This window comes from Tauraco erythrolophus, chromosome 8 (genome assembly GCF_009769465.1).
Source record: "Tauraco erythrolophus isolate bTauEry1 chromosome 8, bTauEry1.pri, whole genome shotgun sequence".
In the NCBI taxonomy this organism is placed as follows: domain Eukaryota; kingdom Metazoa; phylum Chordata; class Aves; order Musophagiformes; family Musophagidae; genus Tauraco; species Tauraco erythrolophus.
The window spans coordinates 43,326,687-43,352,221 of NC_141472.1; the positions used below are offsets into that span (position 1 = coordinate 43,326,687).

General features: G+C 44.0%; 1 protein-coding gene across 2 annotated transcripts in view; it reads right to left on the reverse strand.

Moving 5' to 3' along the window:
* Nucleotides 1-2,584: 2,584 nt before the first annotated feature.
* Nucleotides 2,585-25,535, reverse strand: part of CACNB4 (calcium voltage-gated channel auxiliary subunit beta 4) — a 107,421-nt gene continuing 84,470 nt past the window's right edge. For both annotated transcript variants that reach the window (XM_086616072.1, XM_086616073.1), the window contains 9 exons: nucleotides 24,112-24,188; nucleotides 23,727-23,746; nucleotides 23,540-23,620; nucleotides 21,351-21,409; nucleotides 17,022-17,131; nucleotides 15,251-15,402; nucleotides 12,825-12,920; nucleotides 6,608-6,793; nucleotides 2,585-2,845 (listed from right to left, as the gene is read on the reverse strand). In XM_086616072.1, coding sequence (XP_086472198.1) covers nucleotides 2,585-2,845; nucleotides 6,608-6,793; nucleotides 12,825-12,920; nucleotides 15,251-15,402; nucleotides 17,022-17,131; nucleotides 21,351-21,409; nucleotides 23,540-23,620; nucleotides 23,727-23,746; nucleotides 24,112-24,188 — 1,042 coding nt within the window. The remainder of the gene's footprint in view (nucleotides 2,846-6,607; nucleotides 6,794-12,824; nucleotides 12,921-15,250; nucleotides 15,403-17,021; nucleotides 17,132-21,350; nucleotides 21,410-23,539; nucleotides 23,621-23,726; nucleotides 23,747-24,111; nucleotides 24,189-25,535) is intronic.

Here is a 25,535-nt window from a genome sequence, read left to right on the forward strand (position 1 = left end):
AAGTCGTTTTGGCACTTGAGATGCTGCAGGTGCTGGAATTTGTGCATATGGGTTGTGCAGATCCTTCCCTTTCCTAGCATGACGTGGAAGACTTAAAAACGAGGCTCCAAAGGGCTCTAGAGAAAATGACATTTTTGTCTAGGAAATGGTAAAGCAGTACCCTTGTTTACTAGAAAATAGATGTAGGTGCTTCGCGGCCACCTGCCATTCAAATGCAAATATCTTCAAGCAGGTAAATGATCTGATCCCTAATGCTACTACAGAATAAAGATAAACAGCTGGCTAATCTAGGTTTCTACAGCTCAGTGCATCCTGTGCAATTTATACTGTAATGCACACAAACAAGAAACTTATTACAGCCTATAGAAAAAATGTTTTGCCTAATGCCTTCTTTCTCATGCAGGTATGTGTGCTGTACACGTAACAAAGATTGGTAAAAATCACTGGAGAATGCTCCACTGTGCTGTAGCAGAAAATATGAAGAGAAGGCAGCTGAAGCTACCATTGCCAGAGCAGATCTCGCAGTGCTTCCTCAGCCTCAATGCCCTTTCGGAATCTGCAGGCATTCAGCCTGAGAAAACAGAACGGGATCGGGTCTGTCATATCCATCCTTAACTCTGTTACTCCAAGGGATGCAGGTATTTTCGTTTTTCTCTTGGTAACCAGCCCATTCCAATCACCCAGCGGTGCTGAAGGCTGCCTTTTTAGGCAGTGAAGTTGTTGGAAAAATTAACCATGCATCTGCAATCTTGTAATGCTGCTAGAGATGTTTATCATTTTGGGTTGCACCAGATATGAATTACTTTTCTCGTTGTTAACATCAAGGAGATAACCAGACTCAACAGTGGTGGAAAGTACCAGTGATCTTCGCTAACTGGTCCAGAAAGTAGAAGAAACCATAATGTTCAGGAAACTCATTTAGCGCTACATGGTTTTAAAGCCTGTTTTTAGCAGGCTTTGGAAAGAAAATAAGCAAATAGAAGAGTTAATGATCCTCATTTTTGACAAAATAGTTTTGACATGAGCCTGCATTAAAAAAAACGCATGTTCGGAATAGTTCTGTCAATTTTAGGAAATGCATGCAGTGAGGAATTTCTGGAGTCTCTGCTTGAAGACACTAGTGGGTTGTACAAAAAGGTCAATTACGGTGGATTTTTCAATCCCGTTGAATCTAAGGCTTCACTGATCATGTCAGACATAAGGTCCAACCGCATAAATTTATCTGTTCAAAGAAACTGAAGACTCAGCAGGTGAAAAGAAGTGATTGTTAGGAAGTAAGGCAGCAACATCTCCAAAGATTTATCCCAGTTCTTTGAATCAAAAATGCCAGCTCTACCACTTCACTGTGAGCAGATTTTTTTCCCATGCTCTGTTTTTATTGCAAGCTAATCCTGACCAACCCATTATTTCAAATGTTCATCGTTTACGAATATTTAACCCTGCCCGCTTCCCTCCCATTTCATTCCTGAAATTTAAACTGACGTTCTTCTGGAGAGTTCTTGTGCGATGCTGCAATTTTCGGACATTCGGAGATGGATTTTGAAAGATGTAACATATAGGAAGGTACTCAGATGTACTGGAACGTAGGTGCTCTACATACTGGGTAAGAAGAGTGTATTGTTTTCCATCTAAAAAGGCAGAATACTAAAAATGGGAGAAAAAAATAGTATGCATCTCTACACTAATGTTCCATTTTGGGACTACTAGCTGTATACAGGTAAATGAAAGAGGAGAAAAAAAGAAAAGACTGTTCTCAACCTCTAAGCATACAAACTATTGTTAAGGTTGTTCCTTTTCCCGGTTCTGCTTCCCCTTATCCTGTCACAGTTCATCACTGCCGACCGCAACAAAAATGTCAGTGCTGGCTACACTAAAGAAATCATTTTGCTGCAACATTCATGCCAGGTCTAAAAATCATTTCACACTGGAAAGTGGTTTGTAACTGCTGCAATAATTTCTGGTATTTGGCACTCGCAATAGTTTACGTTTGGTTTGTCTGAAAAAGCCATTCTGGAAAAAAGTAGTTAGAATAAATCCTTTTATTCCAACTGCAAATGTAAATGGAGCTTCCAGCAAACAAATACTGGAGCTGACTTTCTTGCTTCTAGTGGTTTGTAATTTTCAGGTTTTTCATTTGTATTTTTTTCAATTGATTGCAACATGCTCAAGTCGACTTTCCAGTCAATTCACCCAAATTCCAACAGGAATTGGTTTATAAATTGGTTCCAACTGGAACTGGTAATTTGGAATTTCCAGCACAGGAAATTATTTTATAAGTGCCTTGATAAGTACCCTAAATTACAAACGGATGTGTCTAATATCTAACAACAAGAAAAAGTATGGCTATAAATGCAAATGCTGTATTAAAAAAAAAAATAATCCCAAAAACAACCTACATGATTGGGCATAAACTGAAGGGCATGGTAACTTTTTTGTGCCCCCTACTTAACATCAAATGACAGCAGAGTGCAACTTCAGTGTAACTGCGTTCCATCTGCCAAATTAAGATGATTTTTTGTTTTTCCTAGCTACGTTATGGCAAGTTATCGACTGATGAATACTGTTTTTCCCCAGGTTCTTGAACTCAAAGCCGATGTCGTGAGTCATGGCTATATCCTCCAGGGGATCCTCGGTTCCTGTGGGGTTTGTAAGTGTCCTGGTACGAGTCAGAGTAGTCTTCTTCCACTAGAGGATAGTGATCTCGGCTGTGTTGGGAACTGGAAGACAAGCGGTTCCTGCTCTTCCGAGCCCTTTCGTTGTGATAATTTTCATCTGAGGTCATGAGACTTCGTCGCTCAACGGGAGAGTTCTCTGTAGAGTGGCTGCTGTGCCTCACACGCTGGCTCTGCGAGTGCCAAAGAACCCAAGCGTTAATACACACAAAGAGTGTTTGACATTTTTCAGCTTTTGAGTCTTATTCTGAGGTCTTGCAGAATCCATCCACTTTTCTGTTATTCATTTTCTATTAAAATCTGCACGCTACAGGAACGGGTTACAAGAGTGGCCTGGTTCCTAGAGCTGAAAGCAGACCAAACGCAGTATTACATGAAAAGTGAGCTGATGTAGTCAGCATTTATCACTTTTCTCTGATCATGAACGTAACATTCATGCTTCTGTTCTGCTTAGAAAACATCGAGCATTGATTTATGCGGTTTTAGAAAACATCAGAGGATGTTTGTTGTCTGTTTGGGTTGTCTTTTTTTTTAAAAAAAAAAAAAAGATGCAGCTCTGAGCCCTGTTTAAAAACCTTCACATGACCAAACAAACGACAGCTTGCTAACCAGGCCGCTAAGGGGTGGCTAAAATGAGTAGATATTAAAAAATTCTTTAAGCTAAAACATAATAAATATTTTAAATATGTTGACAGAAAATCCTTTTCTAAGATAACTTCTTAATTAAAAGGTTTAGACTTTGCTATCCTCACATTCCCACAATGACAACCTGCTGAATTTGTCACACAACAAAATTATTTCATATTTTTTGCCAGTCAACTGGCACAATGAAGCAATAGCCTAAACAAAATATTGTGTTTGCTGTCATCACACATTCAACCTCTCAAGAGTAGAGCCATCGTACTCTCAGAACAAACTCGGGCAACACTTTTCTTTCTCCTGATTACACACTCAGTGTCATTCTTCTGACCCTGCAATTGCCAAGAGAACGCTGCCACCACTGGTGCACTCCTGTGGCATCACTACTCTTCCCGGCTCTGGAATTCTGGCCAATGCTCTCCATGCTCTCAAACCTCCCTCCTCTCGCTACACCCTCTGTCTGGCAGCTGTTCAGCTGCATAATTTCTACCAAAAGGCTTGGCTGCATGGGAACTACCCGTGCCGATGGGGATACGTTTACGGCACGGCAGATACGATGGCACGTCTCCTGTGGATCCATGCTCCCAAGGTTACTCGTTAAGAGTAAGGAGCTGGCAGGGAGAAGGTGCCCTTCTGCAAATCCACGCACTCACTGACTAGATACTTATACCATGTTATCCCCAAGTTTTCCTTACAGCATCATGCTTTAGTAGTGATTATATGTCAAAGCCCACATAGTTTCCTCACAAATTACCCTTCCAGTATTTATTTGACCTAGACATGCCATTTTGATATATAATCACCTCAACAACTGCAACTTCAACTTTCTGTGCTCGCACCCTCTATCCTCCCCGTAGTAATTTACACCTCTGGCTGCAACCTGCTCCTTTCTAGAAACCCTTCCTGTTTCCCTGCCTCGACTGTGTAGTCATTCCGATGCCGCTGTTTAGCTCCCGAGAGGTGTTAAGTGTGGCACAGAACTGGTGTGGTTACATGCTGGTCTTACGCCCCAAATAACTTCTGATCCTGCAGCGCAATTGGGATAATCAGCTGCATTATGTTTTTGGCAGTAATGGGCTTAAAATGTGAATCCCCTGGAGCCTAAAAAACACATATCCCCAAAACCTGAACTACAGGATTTAAGTCCATTCGCTGAAATTAGACTGCACTATGCAGGGTTAGAGCTATCCAGGGATTAGGTGCAAGGGGGAACCACCGGCCCCCAGGAGTTAGCAGTGACAAAATCTCCTCTTCCTATCGGGGGCTGCAAACACACCACTGAACATTGACACCTTCCCCCTTTAGGCAAGGTCACAGCCGAGAACCAAATGCCACTGGCTTTGGCAGGTGCGATGGCACACAGCTGGAGCATCTGGTTGCCTATGCCCCGTCTTTGACTCTGACTCTTCTGTATCTGTGCCATTTAACTTCACCCTGATGACCTTCATGAAGCCCAAAGACTTCAGTCGAATCAGAAGCTTCAATTCTCAGTAAACTCCAAACCACAATCAAGTAAAAAAACGATAATCCTAAATCCTGATTAGGTGAAGCATGTACAGATTGTCCCAGCAAATCTGTATCATCCTCAGGAATGACTGTTACACGAGGCTGCGGGCTTCTGGTGTCCAGTTCCCCAAGGTATCAGGCGAGGAGGAGTCACAAGGTCATAACAAGTGTAAATCCTTAATATATCCTAAGTACCTAAGCTAGTTTAATTCCTAGGATTCGCCTGAGTGCTTTAATTACCATCTCACATCATTTCAGTTAAAACTGATGCAAATCCTTCCGAAGGCTTGAATTAGTGTAACTCCTTTAGGCGGAGAAGCACTTCGGATGATGGCAAGTCCTTCCTGCGAGATAACCATGTAGAACATCAGAACTCTTGAGGTGGGCCTGAGCACTGAAGTGGCACCAAAAGCCCAATCCTGCAGTCTCCAGTTGGGCACCATTCACTCAGGGAGAAATTTACCCCTCTGCAGAGAACTAGCACCAGTCAAGTCCCATGTAAGCCTTCACAATGAGGGTGAAGTGGGGAGTAGGTGATGCGTACCTTCAGCCAGCCCACTGCACAGGGGTGATTTTCATCTTCAGTGTGAGTTTTCCCTAAGCAAATGGAGCAACATTTCACAGTTACTGCTGGTGTCCATTGATCAGAGAGAAATAAATGCCTGAAAAAAATTCTGTGGATACACCCAGTTTTCAAAATGAAACTAAAGAGGTGAAAGTTCTGCAGATGGCATTTTATTGTCATGAAAGGATGGAAAAACTGAAATTTTTAAGGCAAGTGAAAATGGAAACAACAGTTTACATGTGCATGTTATTAGTAACAGAACAGTGCTTGTGCATTCAGCCAGTCAGGAAACAGTGACTTACTGATCCTAATAAAACCAAGCACGGCATTAGAAACGTGAGCGTCCAACACCGTGCACCTTCAGCGAAGTGCAGCTCACCCACAGAAAAAACAGCTTTACGATAACTGAAAACACCAAATAACAAATCGTTTCCTTCAAAACTGTTACCTGCTTCCAGATGCTCTACAAGCAGAACAGAGGTTAAATTCGTCAGGTGAATTACTCATCACGTCTCATTTGCTCAACTCTACTTCTGACACACGTTAGAAAGTGCACACTCCTAGAAAATCACACACACACGGAACTCCTGCTGAAACTTTCAGACTTAAAAGTTCACTGTGATCCTGCTCTTCTCAAGCATTCCATAACTATTCATCAAAAACAGGGTTTTTTTGTTTGTTTGCAAACTTAGTAAAAAGCACGTACTTCTCATTACGGACTATTTACATGCCACGTTTGGAGTTTCAAAGTTCAGCCATTTTTGAGCTATCCCTGTGGGAAAAAAGGGTCAGAATTTTTTTCAATGGGTAAAAAAAAAAAAAAGCAACGTATTTCATTCACACTCAAAGAACTGGAAGAGATGAAGGCATTTTGCTGACACGAGAGACAAGCACGGATGTTTTTCACCCAGAAGTGAATGTTTTGTGAGGAGCAGCAGTAAAAGGGATCATTACAGATGCTGCTCCGCGTTCTCAGCAGCAGCAGCTGCTGGCTCGACTGCTGCGACACGCTGTACATGGTGCTTTGGCACGGCTTCTCCACTGATCAGGGGCCTTAGCTTGCCTTCTTGCTGCTGGCACTGGCCAAACAGTGACCAGTGACTAACGAAGCAAACGGAAGTTGTGCTGTATAAAACATATTACGCTCTTTTCCCACAGATTAAAAAAAAAAACCACAACCCACCTGATCCGCACTGGTGTTTGGGGCTGAAATGTATTTTCCTACCTGTAAGCCAGAGATTGCAGCAGGATAAGGTGAAAGTGCGGTGGATCCTAAATTTCGCCCCAGGAGAGGAGTCATGGGTGTGCTACTGGTGGTGTGGGTAGCACGCCAGTATGCCTCAAGGTATTCTGCCAAGTGCTCGCAAGCGTCTTCAAGCTGATTTTCATCCAAAATTACATCAAACATTTCCTGATCACAACAACAAAGTTTGGTTCGTTACAACGTTACAGGTGAAGACAGAGAGATGTTCACACAGTTCCCAGCATGCCAATCCTTCAGAATTCAGCAAACAGGAATCGGAGCAGGGGATTGCAAGGGAAAATGATACCAGTGGGGGTTTAAGGTGATGGAAAGCCAGAGCTCTCAGGAGTCACTGTGCCCTTTCAGTGAGGTTCACTAGACGTGGCACGAGCCCTACCACGCTCAAAGGCACGGGACTCCTGCAATGAATTTATTTTGCTTTAGGATAGGAACTGGACCTGGATGTCAGAGTAACGCAGGGGTGCTTTGCACTGGTTTTCACCCCAAGGACTCCTGCACGCTTCCCATCCTAACTGTGAACGCGCTTCCAGAGTGACGATGTCCCCAGTTCAGCGAACGCAGCGTGCAGCTCTGCCAGCAGCAGTATTCCTGCTTTGGCAGAAACTTTGCTGGTTTGTAACTCCCTTCGTTTATGCCCACCTGTTCTCACATCTGCAAGGCCAACAGGTACAGCCTTTCCCCCTGCTCATCTGTTCACCAGGGGACAGAGCCTGGGTGTTAGAGCATGTCCCGGGACCTGCCTCAGACCCCCTCACCGTGCACACAGAGGGGCTGTTTACTCTTCACCAGTGAGTGCAGAAGGAATTCAAAGCCATGGGGCTTCTGTGCTAGCCAAGAAGTCAAAGGGAAGCTCTGCAGACAATGTTTTTAGATGATCAGCATGACAAGTGCTGACAATGAACCATCAAAACCCGAGTTCCTCGAGAGAAATATAAACACATTTTAAGCAGTGAAATTTTGTACCTCATCTTCAACTCATGTCTTAGTGGAAATAAACTATTGTGAAAATAGCACGGAAGATGAAAGAGAAGTGCAGGTGTTAAGAGTAACGGATACAAACCACAGGCTGCCTTCTCCCCCATGCACATTTAGAGATCTATCCAACATACATAGAGCTGATGCCTCTAGAATAAGATACAAAACTACACGATGAATTTATCGTAAATCTTGATCGTGCATCTACCTTCTGCTCAAAAGTCTAGTCCAGAACTTACTTTAATACTAAAGCCCTTCTATTTATTTATTTTTAATTTATTCTCTCTTATCAGCATGGTAGAGAAATGTTTCCTCCTTTGCCAGCAAGTGTGGAGTTTTCCTCTTTCACTGTCACTCCTAGTAAGAGTACTCCTAACACTACATCCTTCAGTCGAATTCAGTGTTTACTGCTGCTTGTTTTGGTCCTCTATTTATCCATCCCCTTTCTTTACACCCTCCTTTGCTATTTAAACACGTGTTGATAAACTACATATTCCATCGTATCACTCACACCATCATGTGTGGTAGAAATCAGTAATTCAAACCCAGTTAAGTTAGGAAATACTAGAATGGGGTTTGCTTACATATTCCTTGCTTTGGAAAATACTGAAATTAAAATATCACTCTTGGAACATAATAAGCGTTTTCTTAAAGAAAGATGGTCTGAGACTAGTAAGTGGTTTTCCTGCACTGCTCACTCCTCAACAGCTGGCCACTGGTTTGAGGGTGACTCTGGCTGTCCCCACAGAACCCAGTTTTGCAGGCTGCAAGGTGATCCTGTCTCAAGGCGTGTTTCCAGCCATGGGGTTTGAGCAGCAAGCAGGTCAATGAATACTCTTCCAACGCCCTCCAACCTCCTCCTGCTAAACTAGAGAACTGTTTCTCGAGTTTCTTTTTTTAAGCTGAATCAGTTGATGCGGGGAGCTCACAAAACGCCGCAGTGGCACAACCAGGTGTGCTGCAGGGTGGAGGGAAGACAAAGAGATGGGAGCTGGGAACGGCAGAACTGCTGCCTCAGCTTCCCTTCTGCACGGAGCCACAGCTGCACGCGCTTCGGAGCAACGCAGAGCTGACACCCCAGCGAAGGCACCTCACCACCCAGTTCTGTGACAGCACGGAGCTCCGCGGGGTGTTCTGACAGAGATCTCCATCAAACTGAAATTAGGGAAGAAGAACTTTTAATAGCTGCAGAAGACCTGTCACCTTTTTAAGAGTTAATGGGAAAATAACGCCAGGACTGATGATGGTGAGCCTCTCAGGCTGTCACTTGAAGGTCACCTGGAAAAGCTGCAAAACTGGCAGGATCCTGATTCCAGGGCTCTTACAGTGTTTTACAGGGAAAATAAATTACAGAGAAAGCACTCAGGCTTTCTTCTTGCACTGAACAGTTCTGCTCATAGCTAAGCTGTACTTGTTCTATTTCTATGTATTTGGGAGGAAAAAGTCTTTTAAGGAGATCCTTGTTTGCAAGTGTCACGGAGTAAAGCAATTTCTTCCCAGTTCTCCTTACAATGCATTTAATTCACCGCAATATTTTCTTCTAACATGCACAAAATAGTTATTGTATGAGCATTTTCATCTACTAGTATTTCTTAAGTGATATACATTAAAGCAGTGGTCTTTCCCAAAGAGAAGATAAAATGAGTTGCCACTGTCCTCTGCTATTTCTTTTGCTTTACTGTAGAACCACTGTGAAACCTTCAAGGTGTGTTACCCCACGTTAGCAACACAAACCAAGATGGTCAAGACTACAGGGGCATCCTCCTCCTCACCCACAGCAACGCCTGGGAGAGGGAGTAAGCGGGACTGAGCCTCAGACATAAGCCCAGATTTAGTATGGCTAAGGGCAATCCCAAATTGCATCTCACTCTCTGAGGTCAGAGAAGGTGAGCTCAGGCTCTGGGGGAAAAGATGCCCCGGATAGAACTGCAAGGATGGAGAGAAGGAGGAGGAATTTGAACTTGTAGATATATCTGGTGTACTGGCTATTTTTAATTTTACCAATGCTTTTTAGTTGGGCTAGAGCATAATTTCTGGTATTTTTTAGGTTATGTCAAACAGACCAGAGGGATATGTACCCTCTCTTAGCACTGGCATGAATCTAAAAGTTAAAAAAAATGAGCATGCTGAACTGTGTATGAGTAGGGTATTTAAAGCTGTACGGTTAGTACAGCTGCTGTTTCTTGGAGCCGTATCATGTTCCTCCCTAACGGAGTCATGCAGTGATAGGCACCCTGAGCACTGGCTTGAGCAGCATTAGTGAAAGATTAGCAAGGAATTAATAATGAAAGCAGTTCCTGCACTCCGATACGCCAAAAAAGAGCTATTTTTAAAATGTCTAGACATACAGCACCATCTGATTACTTAAGGCTGGCTCTCAGCAAATGAAAAAAAAAGTGTGGTTTTTATGGTTTTCAAGTATCTTCCCTTTAAACAAGCACTCCTCTTGCAGGAATTTGAGCTGCACAACAAGACAATGCAGATGACAGTGCAGAAGACAGCCAGCAGTGCCTTCGGTCATAGAAGCATACTTTCACTTCATTAAATCATGGATCAACTTGGTCCTTTAATTTAAACTTAACCAAGACTGTCATCTCCCTGGGAGTGCTCTAAGTCAGCACTAACTTTCTTGAAATTAAACGGTGCAGAATTGATCAGATGGTTTCTGCAGAAGGCTGCTGGGCAAGTCAGAGCGGAAGGCAGCCTCTGAGCAAGCACGGCGACACGGCTGAAAGCTGGATGCTCTGAAATTTGGAAATATCTTTCTTATCCAAGTGAGGGTCTCACTGTGTTGCCTTAGGCAACAAAACACAATTCCAGGATTGAGTGTTAAGGCAGAGTTTACCAGCTCCTGGCGACGGACAATCTAAGTGCCACGATGCGGCGGACAAGCTACACCGTGCCTCCTGCTGCTGCACGCTGCTCATTTCGGTCGATGCGGCTACCTGCCTCGTCTCAACGGATGTGAGCAAACCAAAGTGGAGCAAGAGGAAATCACTGCATAAAGAGCAAACGAGGCTGAGAGACATGCACAGGCTTCTCTGTGCAAGTGGGAAAACAAGCACACCTTGCAAACGCGAAGAACGCACAGCAGATTGCTCTGCGCGTAAGCTCAGTGACAGCTGGGTGTAAATGCCACACGCTGGATTCAAACAGGTGCAGGTGCAACTCCATTTAACTCGGCTCACACCCATTAGGAGTCCGGAAGGTACGCGCTTTTACAGGAATTATTTTGTACTACGGAGAAGTGTACAATTTCGTTTGAGTTAGTGGGACCTGAGTGGCTCATAGGATTTCTCCGTCATCGTTTTAAGAGATAACAATTCCCTAGAAAATTACATGTGAGAAATATAATAAGCTGAGCTCTCCAGAACTCGGGATGGCTGGAACATCTTCCGGTGCTGCTCGAAGTGGAAAAGAGGATGAGGCCGTGAGCAAAGCGATGTACAGTGACTGTAAGCTCACAGGGCTCCGCAGTAACACAACTCGCAACCACACACAGTTGCCACCTACCACTTTTCACAGCTGGACACCTGCACGTGGTGCTGATGGGGCAGAGCGAGCACTGCCAACGGTGTATTTAACTGGAGAAACTGAGACACAGACTCCCCTACACACACACACCCCACCAACAGCACTTTTCTAGATTATTTAAATTCTTGCCCTCTGTCAGGCAGAGGAGGAATTTGAATCAGATCTCTCAGGATGGCAGGAGATCACCTAAAAGGTCAACCAGTGGGCAAGAGGAGAGAGAAAGAGAAAGAGAAAGCTCTCCCCAGGGCTCCCTTCCTGCTGGATGGAGTGCCACCATTCCCACCACCAGTAGCTCTGGGACATCCAAGGGGCAGGAGAGCGCTGGTCTAAAGGGGACGTGGCTCAGCCTCAATTCCTACCAATGAGAACAGTTAAAAAACAACATCTATCACTATAATTTAGGAGGAGTGCACAGAAATACCTGAATTATCTTTTTATGGCCACTGGACTTTATGGACAAGAGAGGAGGAGGCAGTGAAGTCTGGTATCCTAAGAAGCACACAAAACCAAGCTAAGTTTCATGGAAATAAATCCTTGTGGATCACTACTCCAGACCAAAAGCTGCTCAAACTCTGTTACAGAAGAGAGGCAATCTCTACACTTGTCTACATAACAAAAGGTAAAGTCTTCTAGAAGCATTATCTACCACTGGGGTCAGGCATTCCTTCTGCTGATCTCAACTCCCAGATTTGTTCCCAGATTGTTCCAAGACATTGCTTTTGTCAGCACTTTGCCTGTTCTAAGTCAGAGAGTACGATCGTGGAAACCTTCCCAGTGTCTGTTCTGAATTTCTCTGAATTAACCTGATTTCTACTCACAGTTCTTTGGCACGAGAAAGATGGACAATCTGCACACCATGGCTGGACTGTCTGACCATCCTCCTGGTGAGAACAGCAGTCTCTGCACTGCCAGAGCAACGTTACACACAGCTATTCCGCTCTAAAAGCAAGTCCACATCCGAGTTTGTCTCCACTGAGCAACTTTCTCTGTCGCAGAAACCAGGCATGGTTTTCAAAAACAAAACCAGGTTTGAGCTGCCCTGTCCAAACATCTGCACGGCTTTTCTGCACAGCACCTGCCTGCCCAACCAGCCATCCAGGACCTCTTCTGCTCCTTGGGCAGCAGGTTACTCAAGTTGAGTAACCGGTATCTTTGCCACAATGGTGGGTGAGCCGTGACTGTGCCCCGATGAGGTAGCCCAAATGGCTCGCGGGTGTTGCTGTGCCCCGAGGCTCCGGGATCACAGGCACACAGACACATGACTCACACCGTACAGACAGTGGGTCTGGACTCAAAGGAAAGTCCTCTGCAGCCTCCTCCCACAGCAGGAGTCAGACTTTGGCCCTTCGGGACCTCAAGGTAGCACTGCTCCACAAATGATGCAATTTGCTAATGTGCTAGTAGACCAGTTTTACCACACATGTCACTTTTGACCTGTCACCGTGTCAAAGATCACAATAAAGCCAGCACAGGAGGTCATCAGGATGAAGTACCAACCAACTTGTTTCTTAGCAATAACAGCTGAGCGAGGGCTGCAACCGCAGGGCTGTCACCATGGCCGTAAAGTGAAGAGATAACGCAAATAATCGGCTATAATCAAGGACCAACACAGCAGAAATCTTTCAAACTCCACGTATCACAAGTTCTTTAGCCTTTCTTCTGTACTTACTGGTGGGCATTGTGCAAGTTTATCAGCTGCCACCAACTGAACATTCAAGTGTTTACTTTGTGACTTCCCTCTAGATTTAATCAGCCGCTGCAAAACCTGACAGAGGAAAAGAGGAAAATGTGAGTTTAAGAATCGCTGTCTCCATAAAGCTCAGACTGACATCCCACTGGAGGATTACCACGCTCAGAAGCTCTCCAATATCTTTAACAAAATGGATAAAATATTGTCCCTGAACATAAGGATAAACCTTTCTGATAACCTCCCTGAAAGCCGTGCGTATTTCCCTCTGCATCACGTTTGATCCCTTGCAAATACGTCAAATGCAGCATGAACGGTGGTTTTACTTGATTTTACTTGAAGTAACAGGTTATTTTTGACAAGTGTAACCTTCTAGAGGACCACAAAATTGTACATATGCAGAATTATACTGGATTGCTGGGTTGACTGCAGCCCAACAGCGGCAGCATGTGATGTCGTGTAGCAGTAATGCTGTGACTTAAGCATTTCTGAGGTGCATTTTGGGATTTATATCACCTTTTTTTTTTTTTTTTTTTTAATTCCACTGTGGTCATTACTAGAATTTAAGGGGTGGAAAAGTTAGGAATCTTGAATTATTTCTCTCAAAGTTTCAAAGAAAATTACAGGGTCATGGAACAAGAGAATATTTTTTAAGTCAGAAGCATCTCTAGAGGTCACTGTGCCAACTCCTCACTCAAAGTAAGACCAGCTGGATCAGATTGCTCAGGTCCTCGTCCAGCTGAGTTCTGAACATTTCCAAGGACATCTCACCACCTCCCTTGGCCAGTATTGACCCATCTTTCCTCATACAGCCCAACATGCAGTTGATTCTCTGCTGCAAGGGTCCTCTACTCATTCCCTCCAAATTGTTCTCCGCTAAGACCCCTAGGTCTCTGGTTGCTCCCCAGCCTGGCCTGGGGCAGGGGAACACTCCAGCCCAGGGCCAGGGCTTGGCATCTGCCTTTGCTGAACCTCAAGAGGTTCCTGACAGCTTGTTTCTCCAGCCTGCCAAGGTCCCTCTAAATGACAGCCCTGCCCTGTGGCACACTCACCTGCCCCAGAGTTAGAGCACAAGGCTGTGGGCAACACCTATCTCATCACCCAGGTCATTAACACAGATGTTGAACTGTAGTGGCCCCACTACAGATCCCGGTATGACACCGCTGGTAACCAACTGCCAGCTGGGCTTTGCACCTCTGACCAGCACCCTGGGCCTGTCAGTCCATCCATTCTTTCACCTCTCATAGCCCACACTTACCCAGACCATATCTCACCAATTTCCCTCTCAGGATCCTACAGGGGACCGTATCAGGGCTAATGACAGCCCCTGGGATCACGATCTCCTGCCAAAAGGCAGCCGGGCTGGCCAGTCATGGTTGGCCCTTGGGAAATTCTTGCTGGCTGCTCCCAGTCCCCTTCTTGTCCTGCATGGGGCTGGAAACAGCTTCCCTGAGGATTTGCTCCATCACCTTCCCAGGGACTGAGGTGAGACTGGCTGCCTGTAGCTCCCCAGATCCTCCTTCTCACCCTTCTTCAGGACAGATGACACCTGCCTTTTCCCTGTTACCAGGAACCTTCCCGGATCACTGTAAGCTTTAACAGAGAGTAGCTCTGCAATGGCATGAGGCTGCTCCTTCAGATGAATCCCACCTGCTCCCTTGGTCTTGCTTACGCCCAGTTAGTTAGGTGGCCCCCAGATCAACGTCAGCAGGCCTACACTTCCCTTCTACTTGCCAAGTTCTTATAGAAATCCTTTTTGTTACCCTTAAGATCTCTTGCTAGTTCTAGCTCCCGCTGAACTCTGGCTTTCTTAACTTCCCCCCAGGTCACAGTGGGGTCCGTGCTGCGCTCCTGAGCAACATTCACGCTCCATGGCAGGCGCTGGCCTGCAGACTGGCCACACTGGTCCAGACCCAGCTGTGGACGGTGTTTTAACATGCCCCAGGCAGAAGCAGACAGGTTTTGTTCGTGACCAACAGACAACCATCGTTAACTGCCTGGAAAGTGGGCAAAAAGGGCTGGGTGTCTTCTCTGCAGCTCAACCTAAGGTTAGGGCTTGTGGAGAGAGGCAGCCCAGAACTACAGCAGAGCTGGGGCAGAGGGGCTGCAAAGAGTCTGCCAAGGGGAACTGGGAGCTACAAAAAGAATTTTCTTCTCGGGAAATTTTTTGTCTGCTGAATTGGTGGGTGCCTTGTCTAAGGCTCAGCCTAAGGCTCGGTTAAAGTTTAGGGCAGAAATAAGAAATTGTATCAGACATGCCCTTGTCAAGCCCTTGATCTAAAAATTTCATTTTTTTTTCTCTTCATCTCACTCTTAGTTTCCTCAGGTGCAGACACCACCCTGCCCACTCCCACACTGCCCGCCGGGTCCCTCTCAAACGCACACGTTTTAAGGGAGAGATACATTACCTTTGGAGAAGACACCTTAACATGGACAATAATTGGTGCTAAAGACGTCTTGATAAGTTGTGCAGGGTGATTGATAGTGTCTGCATCTAGGACAACCAGCTGTAAGGACCTTGCCAGCTCAAAGATTCTTTCGATTTCACTCTGTACTTCAGCTAGTAAAGCAAAACAGAACAAGTGAAAGCCATTCAGCCCCAGCACTAATTAGATAAAAAAATCATCACTCATTTATTTTCACAGACTCTTTGTATTCAGTATATGAAGTCCGTAAGTGAATTGATGTAACTTCCATAAAATAACCTATTACTCAGGGCAATTTTTACAATAAATACTACCTTGGAGATAATTTTGTTCCCTGAAAATACATATGTACTACATTAATTTATAATCAGTATATTTAAACATTTGGTATAATCACATGCATGTTTCAATTAACACAAAATAGACTTAAGCATATTTTCCAAATCTGCTAAATTTGTTGGAAGATTGTTTTATTTCAGACAGGAAGTGATGAACTGATATTTCTTAAAACCTTTTTGTTCTCCAATTGCAATTCTGATTTAACTTAAAACAAGAGTCTGTATGAAAAGCAGAACTGTGACCTCCTAATTCTATAAGCACAAAAATTTATTTATGACAAATAATTGACAGGGCATTATTTAAGATGACACTAATGGCAACGTTCACACCAAAGCACTTCTGTCTGAAGAAAAAGGAGAAATTTATTCCCACGTAAATGGTATTTCTGATATTCATTGTCCTGATCCTTCTTAATCATGCACATGCATGTGATGAATTTCAATAGATAAACCCAGTGCGAATTGAAGCCTGTAAGTTACACCACGTTACACCACCACAGCACAAAATAGTTGTATGTCAGGAACTCACATGCATTTAATTTGCCTCAGAGCTGCTCCACAGAGCAACGTACGTTCACAGGCATGAGAAGATTTAGCACTCACCCTTGCAGCACTTCATCATGGAGTGCCTACTCCTGTACTAGATGCCAACTAGAAGTGAACTGTCCTGCAACCTATACCTCCAGTTCAAACACTCACTCAGGATGTCAGAGAACTGGGTTTAAGAGCTTTTTCTTCCTGAGAAGACTGAAAGCCAACTCCTCCTACGTCCTGGGATCATGTCCCAGAGACCAGGTTATTGGCACGCAAATATTACACACTAACTTCCACCCTTGTAAAAGAAATAAAAATTTGCCAGGCCAGTGTAACTCAGCAGTCATGACATTCCAAGGAGAGAGTGGGAAGACCCAGATCCCAGTCTCTGCTCTCATGGCTAGACAGGAAAATTAAGCCACAGCTGTTCAGCATAAAATACAGCATCAAAAACCAGTCCCAGGGTCAGGAATGAGAAGATGTTTCCTTCTTGGCTGGGCAAGGTGAAACCTCTCCAGCACCTTGTGATGTGGAATTAAAAGTAGAGGGCTGAGAAGAGGGAGCTGTGAGGTCAGCTCACCTCGGGAGGAAACAGCACTGGATCTATATTCTGACTGCAGGCCCCTTTTGCAAACAATAGCTACAATGCTGTGTTCTAGCCCAGGTGACTGCTTAACGCACGGATAACACAGCTCTGTTGCCACTCCTCAGTCAGGCAAAACCCATCTCCTACTGGAGTCCATGAAATTCAGAATTAACACATGGAAACGCTGTGGACACATTTAAAATTGCAGAACTGATGACGTCTTGGAGGCTGAAATCCTGTCACGTTCCTCCAGCACGTCACCACGTTCAGAATTACCTCTGTGTCAACGTCTTACCTAAACTGGATCTTGTATTTGACCGCTCGATTATTGCCCTCTTGCTTGGATTGTTCAGCACAGACCTCTTAGCAAGGGAAATGTCAGCTGTCACTCTGGTTATCGATATCCTGTGAGTAAGAACACGGGAGAGAACAAAAACACAGCAGTCAGATTTTCAATGGGCATGATTTACAGCTACATTCCATTCCAAAGTGCAAATACAATAAAACACCACTCGGACATGTTTTATAGCTGAGTTGTCATCATTAAAGACCAACTAGAGAGAAAAGCTGCACAACTGTATAGTACTTTCTATTCCCTACACTATCGTAAACTCTGGCATATAGTTCCTGCTGTTCTACTTAGTGCATTAGTTAACTTTTCTCCTCCCCAACTCACTCATCTCCTACATGAATTTACACAGTGCCATAAATACCACGAGTTACACGAGTCTTGGGGCAGACGGAACAACACAGTCGTAGCAGCAGTGGCACTTCTCATCCCAGTTAAACCACTGGTTAAACCTGATGTTGCCAAGAGGTACGGAAGGGCCGCGTTTGGACACCTGAGCAGACCACGTCACTCCTCTCTGAGTGCCCGTGAGTCACTGCACACAGCTGCTTGCTTTGGGAGATGGCTCCTCCAACCCTTTTCCAGACAGGGAGCTGTGCCCATGGGCTACATGACTTGGCTCATGGTTGAACGGGAGAAAACTAAGTTGAGTCACAGCTACCTGCACTGCTGGAGCCTCCTCTTTAACTTAAGGAAGGTGATTTTTTTTTTACTTGATGTGTCAGTGAGCTGACAAGAGGCAAAAGGTGATAAAACAAAGACCGTGCAACCACTTCACGTAAAATCCATTTAGGAGGACTGTGATGAGCCAAAGAGCCATGAATAATGAAAAGAAAGCAAGCTGGAAATGACTAGCAGCTATTCCATAGAAGGCAAGATTTATGCTACTCTTAGTGGAGGGTGTCCCTGCCCATGGCAGGGGGGTTGGAACTGGATGATCTTTGAGGTCCCTTCCAGCCCAAACCATTCTGTGATTCTATCAGACGGAGGGTTAAAAAGCAGTGCAAGTATTTTTCTACATAATACATAAATAAATTTATTGCCAGAAAATAGAGACCAGAAGTATAAACGAGTTTTTAAAAGAAATAGGAGAAAATAATGGATCATGGGTCTAGAGAGGATGACAAAACACGGTGGTCCTGATCACACCTCTGGATCATGGAGCTCCAAGACCTCTGCTGGAATCAGAGATATGTAACAGAGGAAGGACCACGAATGCTCACCTGCTGTGCCAGATGTAAGAAGCATTTTGTTCTTTCTGTGTAAGAAGCAACTCTAAGTATCACTGTTGCTGAAAGACGATGTTACCAAAACCGTGCCTTTGCTATGTTTTGTTTACAGGGCTCACAGAGTCAGGCTTGGTCTACACAACGGTGGCTAAACACAAAGCATTTACAAAATGCTGCTGCTAAAGCCTCGGCAGCAGCTGTTCCAAGAAGGCCTTGTGCCAGCCAAGCTTTAGCAGGCTCCGTTCTGCAGGCCTGCACGACACAGCCCTGGGGCCTCTCCTTCAGTCCACTGGCCAGAAGAGGATGCTGCAGTCACAAAAGAAGGTGCTGACAGAAGCCAAGTGTATTTAAGAGGTAGGGAAGGAGTCCTGCTAGTTCAAGTCTTACTGAAGTCTTCTGAAACACTCCTCCTCGGACAGTCATTTTCCTTGTTGGCAATGTGGACCTGTCACAAAAGTGCAGAAGAGATGGGAAAAAGGGAAAAGAAAAGTGGGGTGGGGAGAAAGACTGCAAAGCCATAAAAGTTGGCAGGAGGACCAGGAAGCAGCTAAGGTGCCTGAAAAGGAATTTAATTCATTTTTCTAAAGTTACTCTGAGCTAAAGTCAATTGCATCAGCTCGCTTGTGGCATTTAACTTTTTCAGTGCTGAAATGTCGTACTTCTACCTGATCTAGTTGCCAATATTGCTAATAGCAACAGGATTTTCAAAAAATACCTCCCTTTAGGCAGGATCTCTCCCTCCACCCCTCTTTGAAGACCAAGGGCACGGTGGAGGAAAAGGCAAGGAGCAAAGGAAAAGGCAAGGAGCAGTCCTGCCTCTCATCAGATTAAGCAGCTTAAATGGACGCGTCCAAGAGTCCTTTCCATTTTCCTCTCTGTATTCAGGCACTGCAGGTCCTCACGGATCAGGCCTCTGCTGAGCACGTTCTCATATAGAGTATAAAAATATCCCTCATGAAGGATATATTCATAGAAATCACGTCGTGGCCACTGGAGATGACTTATCACTTCCAGTTGCCATGGTTTCCTACCGAAAACAATAACTCTCAGTTACCGCCGGCATATGCCAAGCTGACAGATGTGTGTCAACAGCTGGAAGAGAACATACCCTGCGGTTCTGCACCTACACTTAATGCCAGCGGGGAGCACAGCTCCTGCCAGCAGTGCAGAGGCAGCAGGGCAGCCACACCGCTCAGCAGAGGGGAGAGGAGGCACCGACAGGGTGCAGGAACAGCTCAGGAAAATGCCAGGTATACTGCTTCATCTGCCAGGTTTTAAATCAATCACTATGTTTGTGGGATCTGCTGAAATCACTTGAGCTGGGCAATTAAAAATTGGGGAGGAGATGAGGTATTTTGCACAGAAGTTGATCATCTTATTCATCTGAGCTGTTCGTGGGTTAGCGCAGCACCGCCATCCCCTCACTGCACCCCAAAAGGTACCACAACCATAAATCCTACTCCACCTCTTCTAAACAACAGGCATTATTATTTTCACTGTCCTAGTGCCAACGTCCTAGGTGCTTTTAGGGACTTTTTACAAGGGCATGTAGTGATAGGACAAGGGGCAATGGATTTAAACTGAAAGAGGGCAGATTTGGATTAGATATAAGAAATTTTTCACTCTGAGGGCGGTGAGGCACTGGCACAGGTTGCCCAGAGAAGTTGTGGCTGCCCCATCCCTGGTAGTGTTCAAGGCCAGGTTGGATGGGGCTTTGGGCAACCTGGGGTAGTGGAGGGTGTCCATTTAGGATGAGCCAAAGAGGCACGCATAATGAAAAGAAAGCAAGCTGGAAATGACTAGCAGCTATTCCACAGAAGGCAAGATTTATGCTACTCTTAGTGGAGGGTGTCCCTGCCCATGGCAGGGGGGTTGGAACTGGATGATCTTTGAGGTCCCTTCCAACCCAAACCATTCTAGGATTCTATTTTCAAACCTGACTTACTCTCATATACCAGCTAGCACACTATAAGCTCCTCTTACATAGGACTATTTGAATATACCGAACAAACTAGGATGAAGGAAGGGCAGAACATCCCAGAGATGCAGCAGATATTTACAACTACTGACAAGCTCCAGCGGAAAGGAAGAGATGCCACGGCCCAAGCCTATGTTCCAAGCAAAGAAATGCAAATTATCCCTCTCACAACTCATCAGGAAATATTCTCTGTGTTCCAGCTGAACATGATGAACCCTCCTTAGAATTTTTGAAGATGCGACGCGATTTTTTCTGTGTTTTAATTCTCAGCATTTCCTTCTTCAAACTGCCCTTTTAAGTATTTTTGACTACCAAGAATGTTTAAGAGTTGATTTTTCGTAGGTGTTACTGCACCCTGTTGAAATCTGCTGTTTCAGATACTTATTTCAGGGCTAGGGTGTGAGTAGTTTTAGTTAGAGAACATCCTGCTGTACAGGAGCCTGGAACCTCACAAAAGGTGCTGGAACAAACACGGCCCAAACAGAGCAACTTCGAAATAAAATCAAGAGGCATTTATTATTTGCTGTCTGCACACTTCAGCACTTGTGGTATTCACTGGCGAAGAAATTTTCATATCCCCAAAGGACTGTGAATAAAACTGTACTTTCACGTGCTGTCAGTCATGCTTTCTCAACTTTTCCACCCATAGAAGGAACTGGGTAGCTCTTTGAAAAAGAAAACAATCCTTTCAGTTTGTTACATTACCTGAGCCTGGTAATGCCATCTTTAGAGATATTTTGGCACTTTCCAAATGCCCCAGTCACCCTGCATCTAGATCTCTCCTGTAACCTCAGGCTGGTAAGATATCGAGGCAGAATTATTCTATTAAATTCAAGAAATCCTACTACAGACATAGCAGATATGAAGATACATGCACTTCTAGTCACACATCACCTGTGTCCCACCCCACACCTGGCTGCATTTCAGTGCTGATACAAAGCCCGTAAACCAGTTTTGAACATGCATCCATCTTCTTGCATTAAAAAACCCACAAAAAATCCCACTAAAACGTTAGTAACACACGGGGCGGGGAGGGGGGGAAAGCACGAAAAGGACAGTATTTCTCACCTCCCATCAAACCTGTGCTTCAGGAAGTCAAAGAGAGCTTTCTGCATCATGTCTGTCACCTTTGCGGAGGTGAGGAAGATTGAACAGGGAGGATTGACAGGGAGAAAAAGAAGTCAAAAGCAAGAAAAGAGGTAAGCAGAAGGTAAGGATAGTGCCAACGATCAACATCTCTTATAGGCAGCAATCATTTAATTTTTATGCTCTTGGCAGCACGCTTTGTAATAAATACTTGCAAGTTTTCTGACTCATTCTCCAAACTGTGGAACGGAGGACGTGAGAGCTGTCACTCTTCCTGCTCGTGTCTTGACTTGCACTGAGGCATTAGAGCCCACTTCCCCACCTCCCATAGCAACACCATTCCCAACAGGCTCCAGAACATGTCAGAAGCATACGGGACAACTCGGGTTGAACAGATCATTTGGGTTTTTTCCGACAGTACCATTATGAGAACTGGCTTAAAACTTCACACACAGATTTATCATCATGGAGGACCGTTTGAACAGAAGAGAACAACTATTCTCAGAGAGGCCTCCAAGCAGAAAAAATGAATGTTTCCATTCGTGTACAAAGGAAAACACCTGAGAGGAGAAGCTCAGCCTCAAGAGCTGTCGTCTACTTTATTCAGTGAGCTCCTTGTCCTTTTCAGGACAACTCGGGCTGACACCTATTATCTGCCAGGCGAGACAGGAACTTAACCAAAGCCCCCAGGCCTCTGGCAGTTTATTTCTCCTTCGTTGTCTATCAAACTGGTTCTTACAGAACTTAGTCAGGAAAAAAAAAAAAACCAGTCAAAAGAATTTTCTCATGTAGGTTGCAAAGTAAGACCAATGTGTTTCTGTTAGGTGGACCACTATTTGTAACTGAAATTAATATTGTAACTGCGTTACCATTTATACACCTTTGTATGTTCAAGATGTCGTGTTTAGTATTATTTTCTCAAACAAAGGTCAGGCAGCATATTTGTAGAGGTATATTTTCACAAAAAGCCTCTATTCCCTTTGAATTTGAGGGTCCACTGGCAAATTCATCTGTGGTGCAGCACTATGAAAGTCAACGGATGAAATTTACCCCTATCAAGAAACATCACCGTAAAATTAAAAGGCAGAGAACAGAACAGGAAGTACCTAATTCCTGCTTTGCTAAACTACACTTTCAATTATTCTCACCGAAAAACCAACTGCATTGTGTTAATAATGGTACCATGTCGTAATCTGCCAAAAAGAACCACTCCAATACGTTTAATAATATCCTATAAAGTACTAACAACATTAATTAAGCTAAATGAAGTGAAGCTTTGATTTTATGTTCATTTAGTTCCCAATTCAGCAAAACACTTAACAGATGGTTAAGTTCACCAAAATGCCCTGCTAAAAGCCTATGCTCGTTTAGCACGTGTTAAATGCTCATTTGAATCCGCAGCAGCCTTGGAAAATGGGTGTCTTGGATATCCGTGCATGTTATCATACCTACTTAAAGGCAAATCATTTAGAAGGGTTAAAAGTGTCTTTATATATATATTTCAATATACTAATAATCTTTAAAAAAAATAAACGCCAAGAAAACATGCTGAAATAATAATCAGCAGTTGCCATATCCGGGTTCAGGTGCTGGAGAACGAAATTGAACACGCTGCAATAGTCCAGCTACTTCATTTGCCAACACTGAGCTCCACAGGAAGAGGTAAAGTTTTTATAAGTGAAAAAAGGAGAAAAATGGGGAAGCGTTTCAAAATTTTTGCTAACTAAGTTCAAAGCACGTACTAGAATTTTACATGTATACAGAAGTCTAGCTAGTTAATTTGACTGCTCCAACTTTTTCTTGCAGTGGACCCAATTCTCTTTTTCTTTCTTGATTTAATCCAGAATAACTGTACTGGAAACAATGGATGTGCACTGTGTTTCAAGCAGTAAAACTGCAAAGAGAGCTCCAGCGTACTTAATATTACTTACCCTTCAGCTGAGACATCACAAGCAACAGACATTGTTGTAAGGTGGAAAAAAAATTCAACTGGTACCTCACCCAAACCGTGCAAACTGTGCTCTTAGTTCTTCCGTAACATTTTTGACAATTATTTAAGCTAAGATCGCTTGAAATTATCATAGAACAGTTGCACTGGACCACACACACTGAGTGTACAAAGGAAGATTACGGATAAGAAAATACTAATTGCAAATAGCTGGAATACACACCTCATAGCCTTTCAGTGAGGGTCCCACCAAGACAACAGGTCTCATTGATGGCACTACATCATATGGGGGAACATGTTCCGTCTAGGAGAAAAAAACAACCCTTCAGATCATTAAGCAAAGAACCGTATGAAAATCCTGGGAATTATGTATTAGAATTAAATAAAATGGAAACGAAAGTACTACTTACCACTTTTTGTTTCTGTTTTGCTAAAAGACCAAACGAGAACTTGGTTAAAAACCACACACAGTGTATAACACTTGCAAACAAAATTCCCTTTGTCAATGCCCTTTCAATTTCTCTCACTGCACCTCTCTTTTGATCAGCCCTCTTTAAACTGGTCATTCATTCCATGCTGGGGCAGCTGCCACTTTTCCCAACATTTTTTCCCAGTCCCTTAGCAACTACCACACGTCTAGAAATAGATGTCTTTCTCCACCTCCACACGCAAGCACTTCTCTGTAAAATGTCTTAATAAGTCAGCAAAGGGGGAAAATATGCGTTTTTCATATGCTTTTTTTGAATAGAATCATTAGAAATAGCAAGAGTTTCCTTAAATAAAATTCTGTCTTACCTGTGGAAGTGGGTGTGGCTCGAAATGTGCCAGAAACCATTTCTCCAAGACTTGAAGAAGAATTTCCACTCGATTTCCTACGGTATCAGAAAAAGTCCCATTAACACCAAGCACCCAGAGATGCACCACGCGAGGTTTCAGGCAGCAGCTATGAGAAACTGTCCCGTGAGAAATCACACGGTAAAGGAGAGTTGTCACCCACATCCATACTCCAAGAAAGCTTCCTCTGAAGTGAGAGGTGAGGAGTAGCAGGGCATGGACACGGGGAAACCAAAGCCTCTGGAATTAAGCAGACCTCCACATCTGGAAGAGCTGCGTACAGGCTACCAGGGGAGAGCAGGTTCTGCTACAGACTGAGCAAAGCTTTGCAGTGATCTGCCCGCAGACTGCAGCAGGGAACTGGTCTGGGGAGGAGGAAGATGTCCAGTGAATGAGCTGTAACTGAGCTCATGGCACAAGCAGCTGAGGAGGAGATGGGAGGTGGGAAGGAGAGCTCAGGGCAGGAAGAAGAGGACTGTAAAAGCAATTGCACTACTACAGGTGACATAGGTCCCATGGTACAATCCACGTCTTTAGCACAGTATTTAGTATTTTTCATTACATACAGACTGACCAGCAAGAGGATACTGGTCCCAATCAGTATTTTGCCCTTGCTGTCTTGCTATACGCTCTCCAGACCAGGGACTGTTTACTCCTGGACTTGGCAAATCCTTTGTGAACATATACTAGACTCCAGAAACCCTCTTTAATAGATGACTTTTCACTGCCTGATTCAGACAGAACTAGAATTCTTCATCACATAGAGCCTTAGTACCACAGCTAGTCACAGCTTTTAAAGAAACCGTAAGGTGCAGACACCATATGACTATATCTAACAAAGGTGTTAAAAAATAAACTATTTTATCATTATACATTGCTTTCAGTTTTATCATACAAATTCAGGAGTGTTTGTGCAGACTACTTAAAATCTTCAGAGATATCCTGTGCAATATTTCCCCTGTCTCTTTCATACTTGATTTTATTCCTAATATTATCCACAGGCGAGACTAGACAAAATCTTTGCAAGAATCGGGGGAGTCATGTCCACTCACTCAAACAGAGAATTTTTCTAAAATGTGGTATCTGAAACAGTATCCTAAATACTCCATTAGTGTCCACCTCTCAGAATTAGATAATCTTCTTTCTGTACATTGAGACACACTGGCTTCCTCTGAAACTATTTCAAAAATTATAAAAGCAATTTGGAAAAAGCACAGTTAATGCTGTTCAATCATTCTAAAAACATTTCCCCTGATGGTTTATGCTTGAAATGATTCCTGACCTTGATTAAGTATATCGCTATGCCAATGCCCTGACAGTACTATGCAGGCTAAATTATGCTCCTCTTACTGGTACTTATTAGGTCCAGATTCAATTGGCTCACG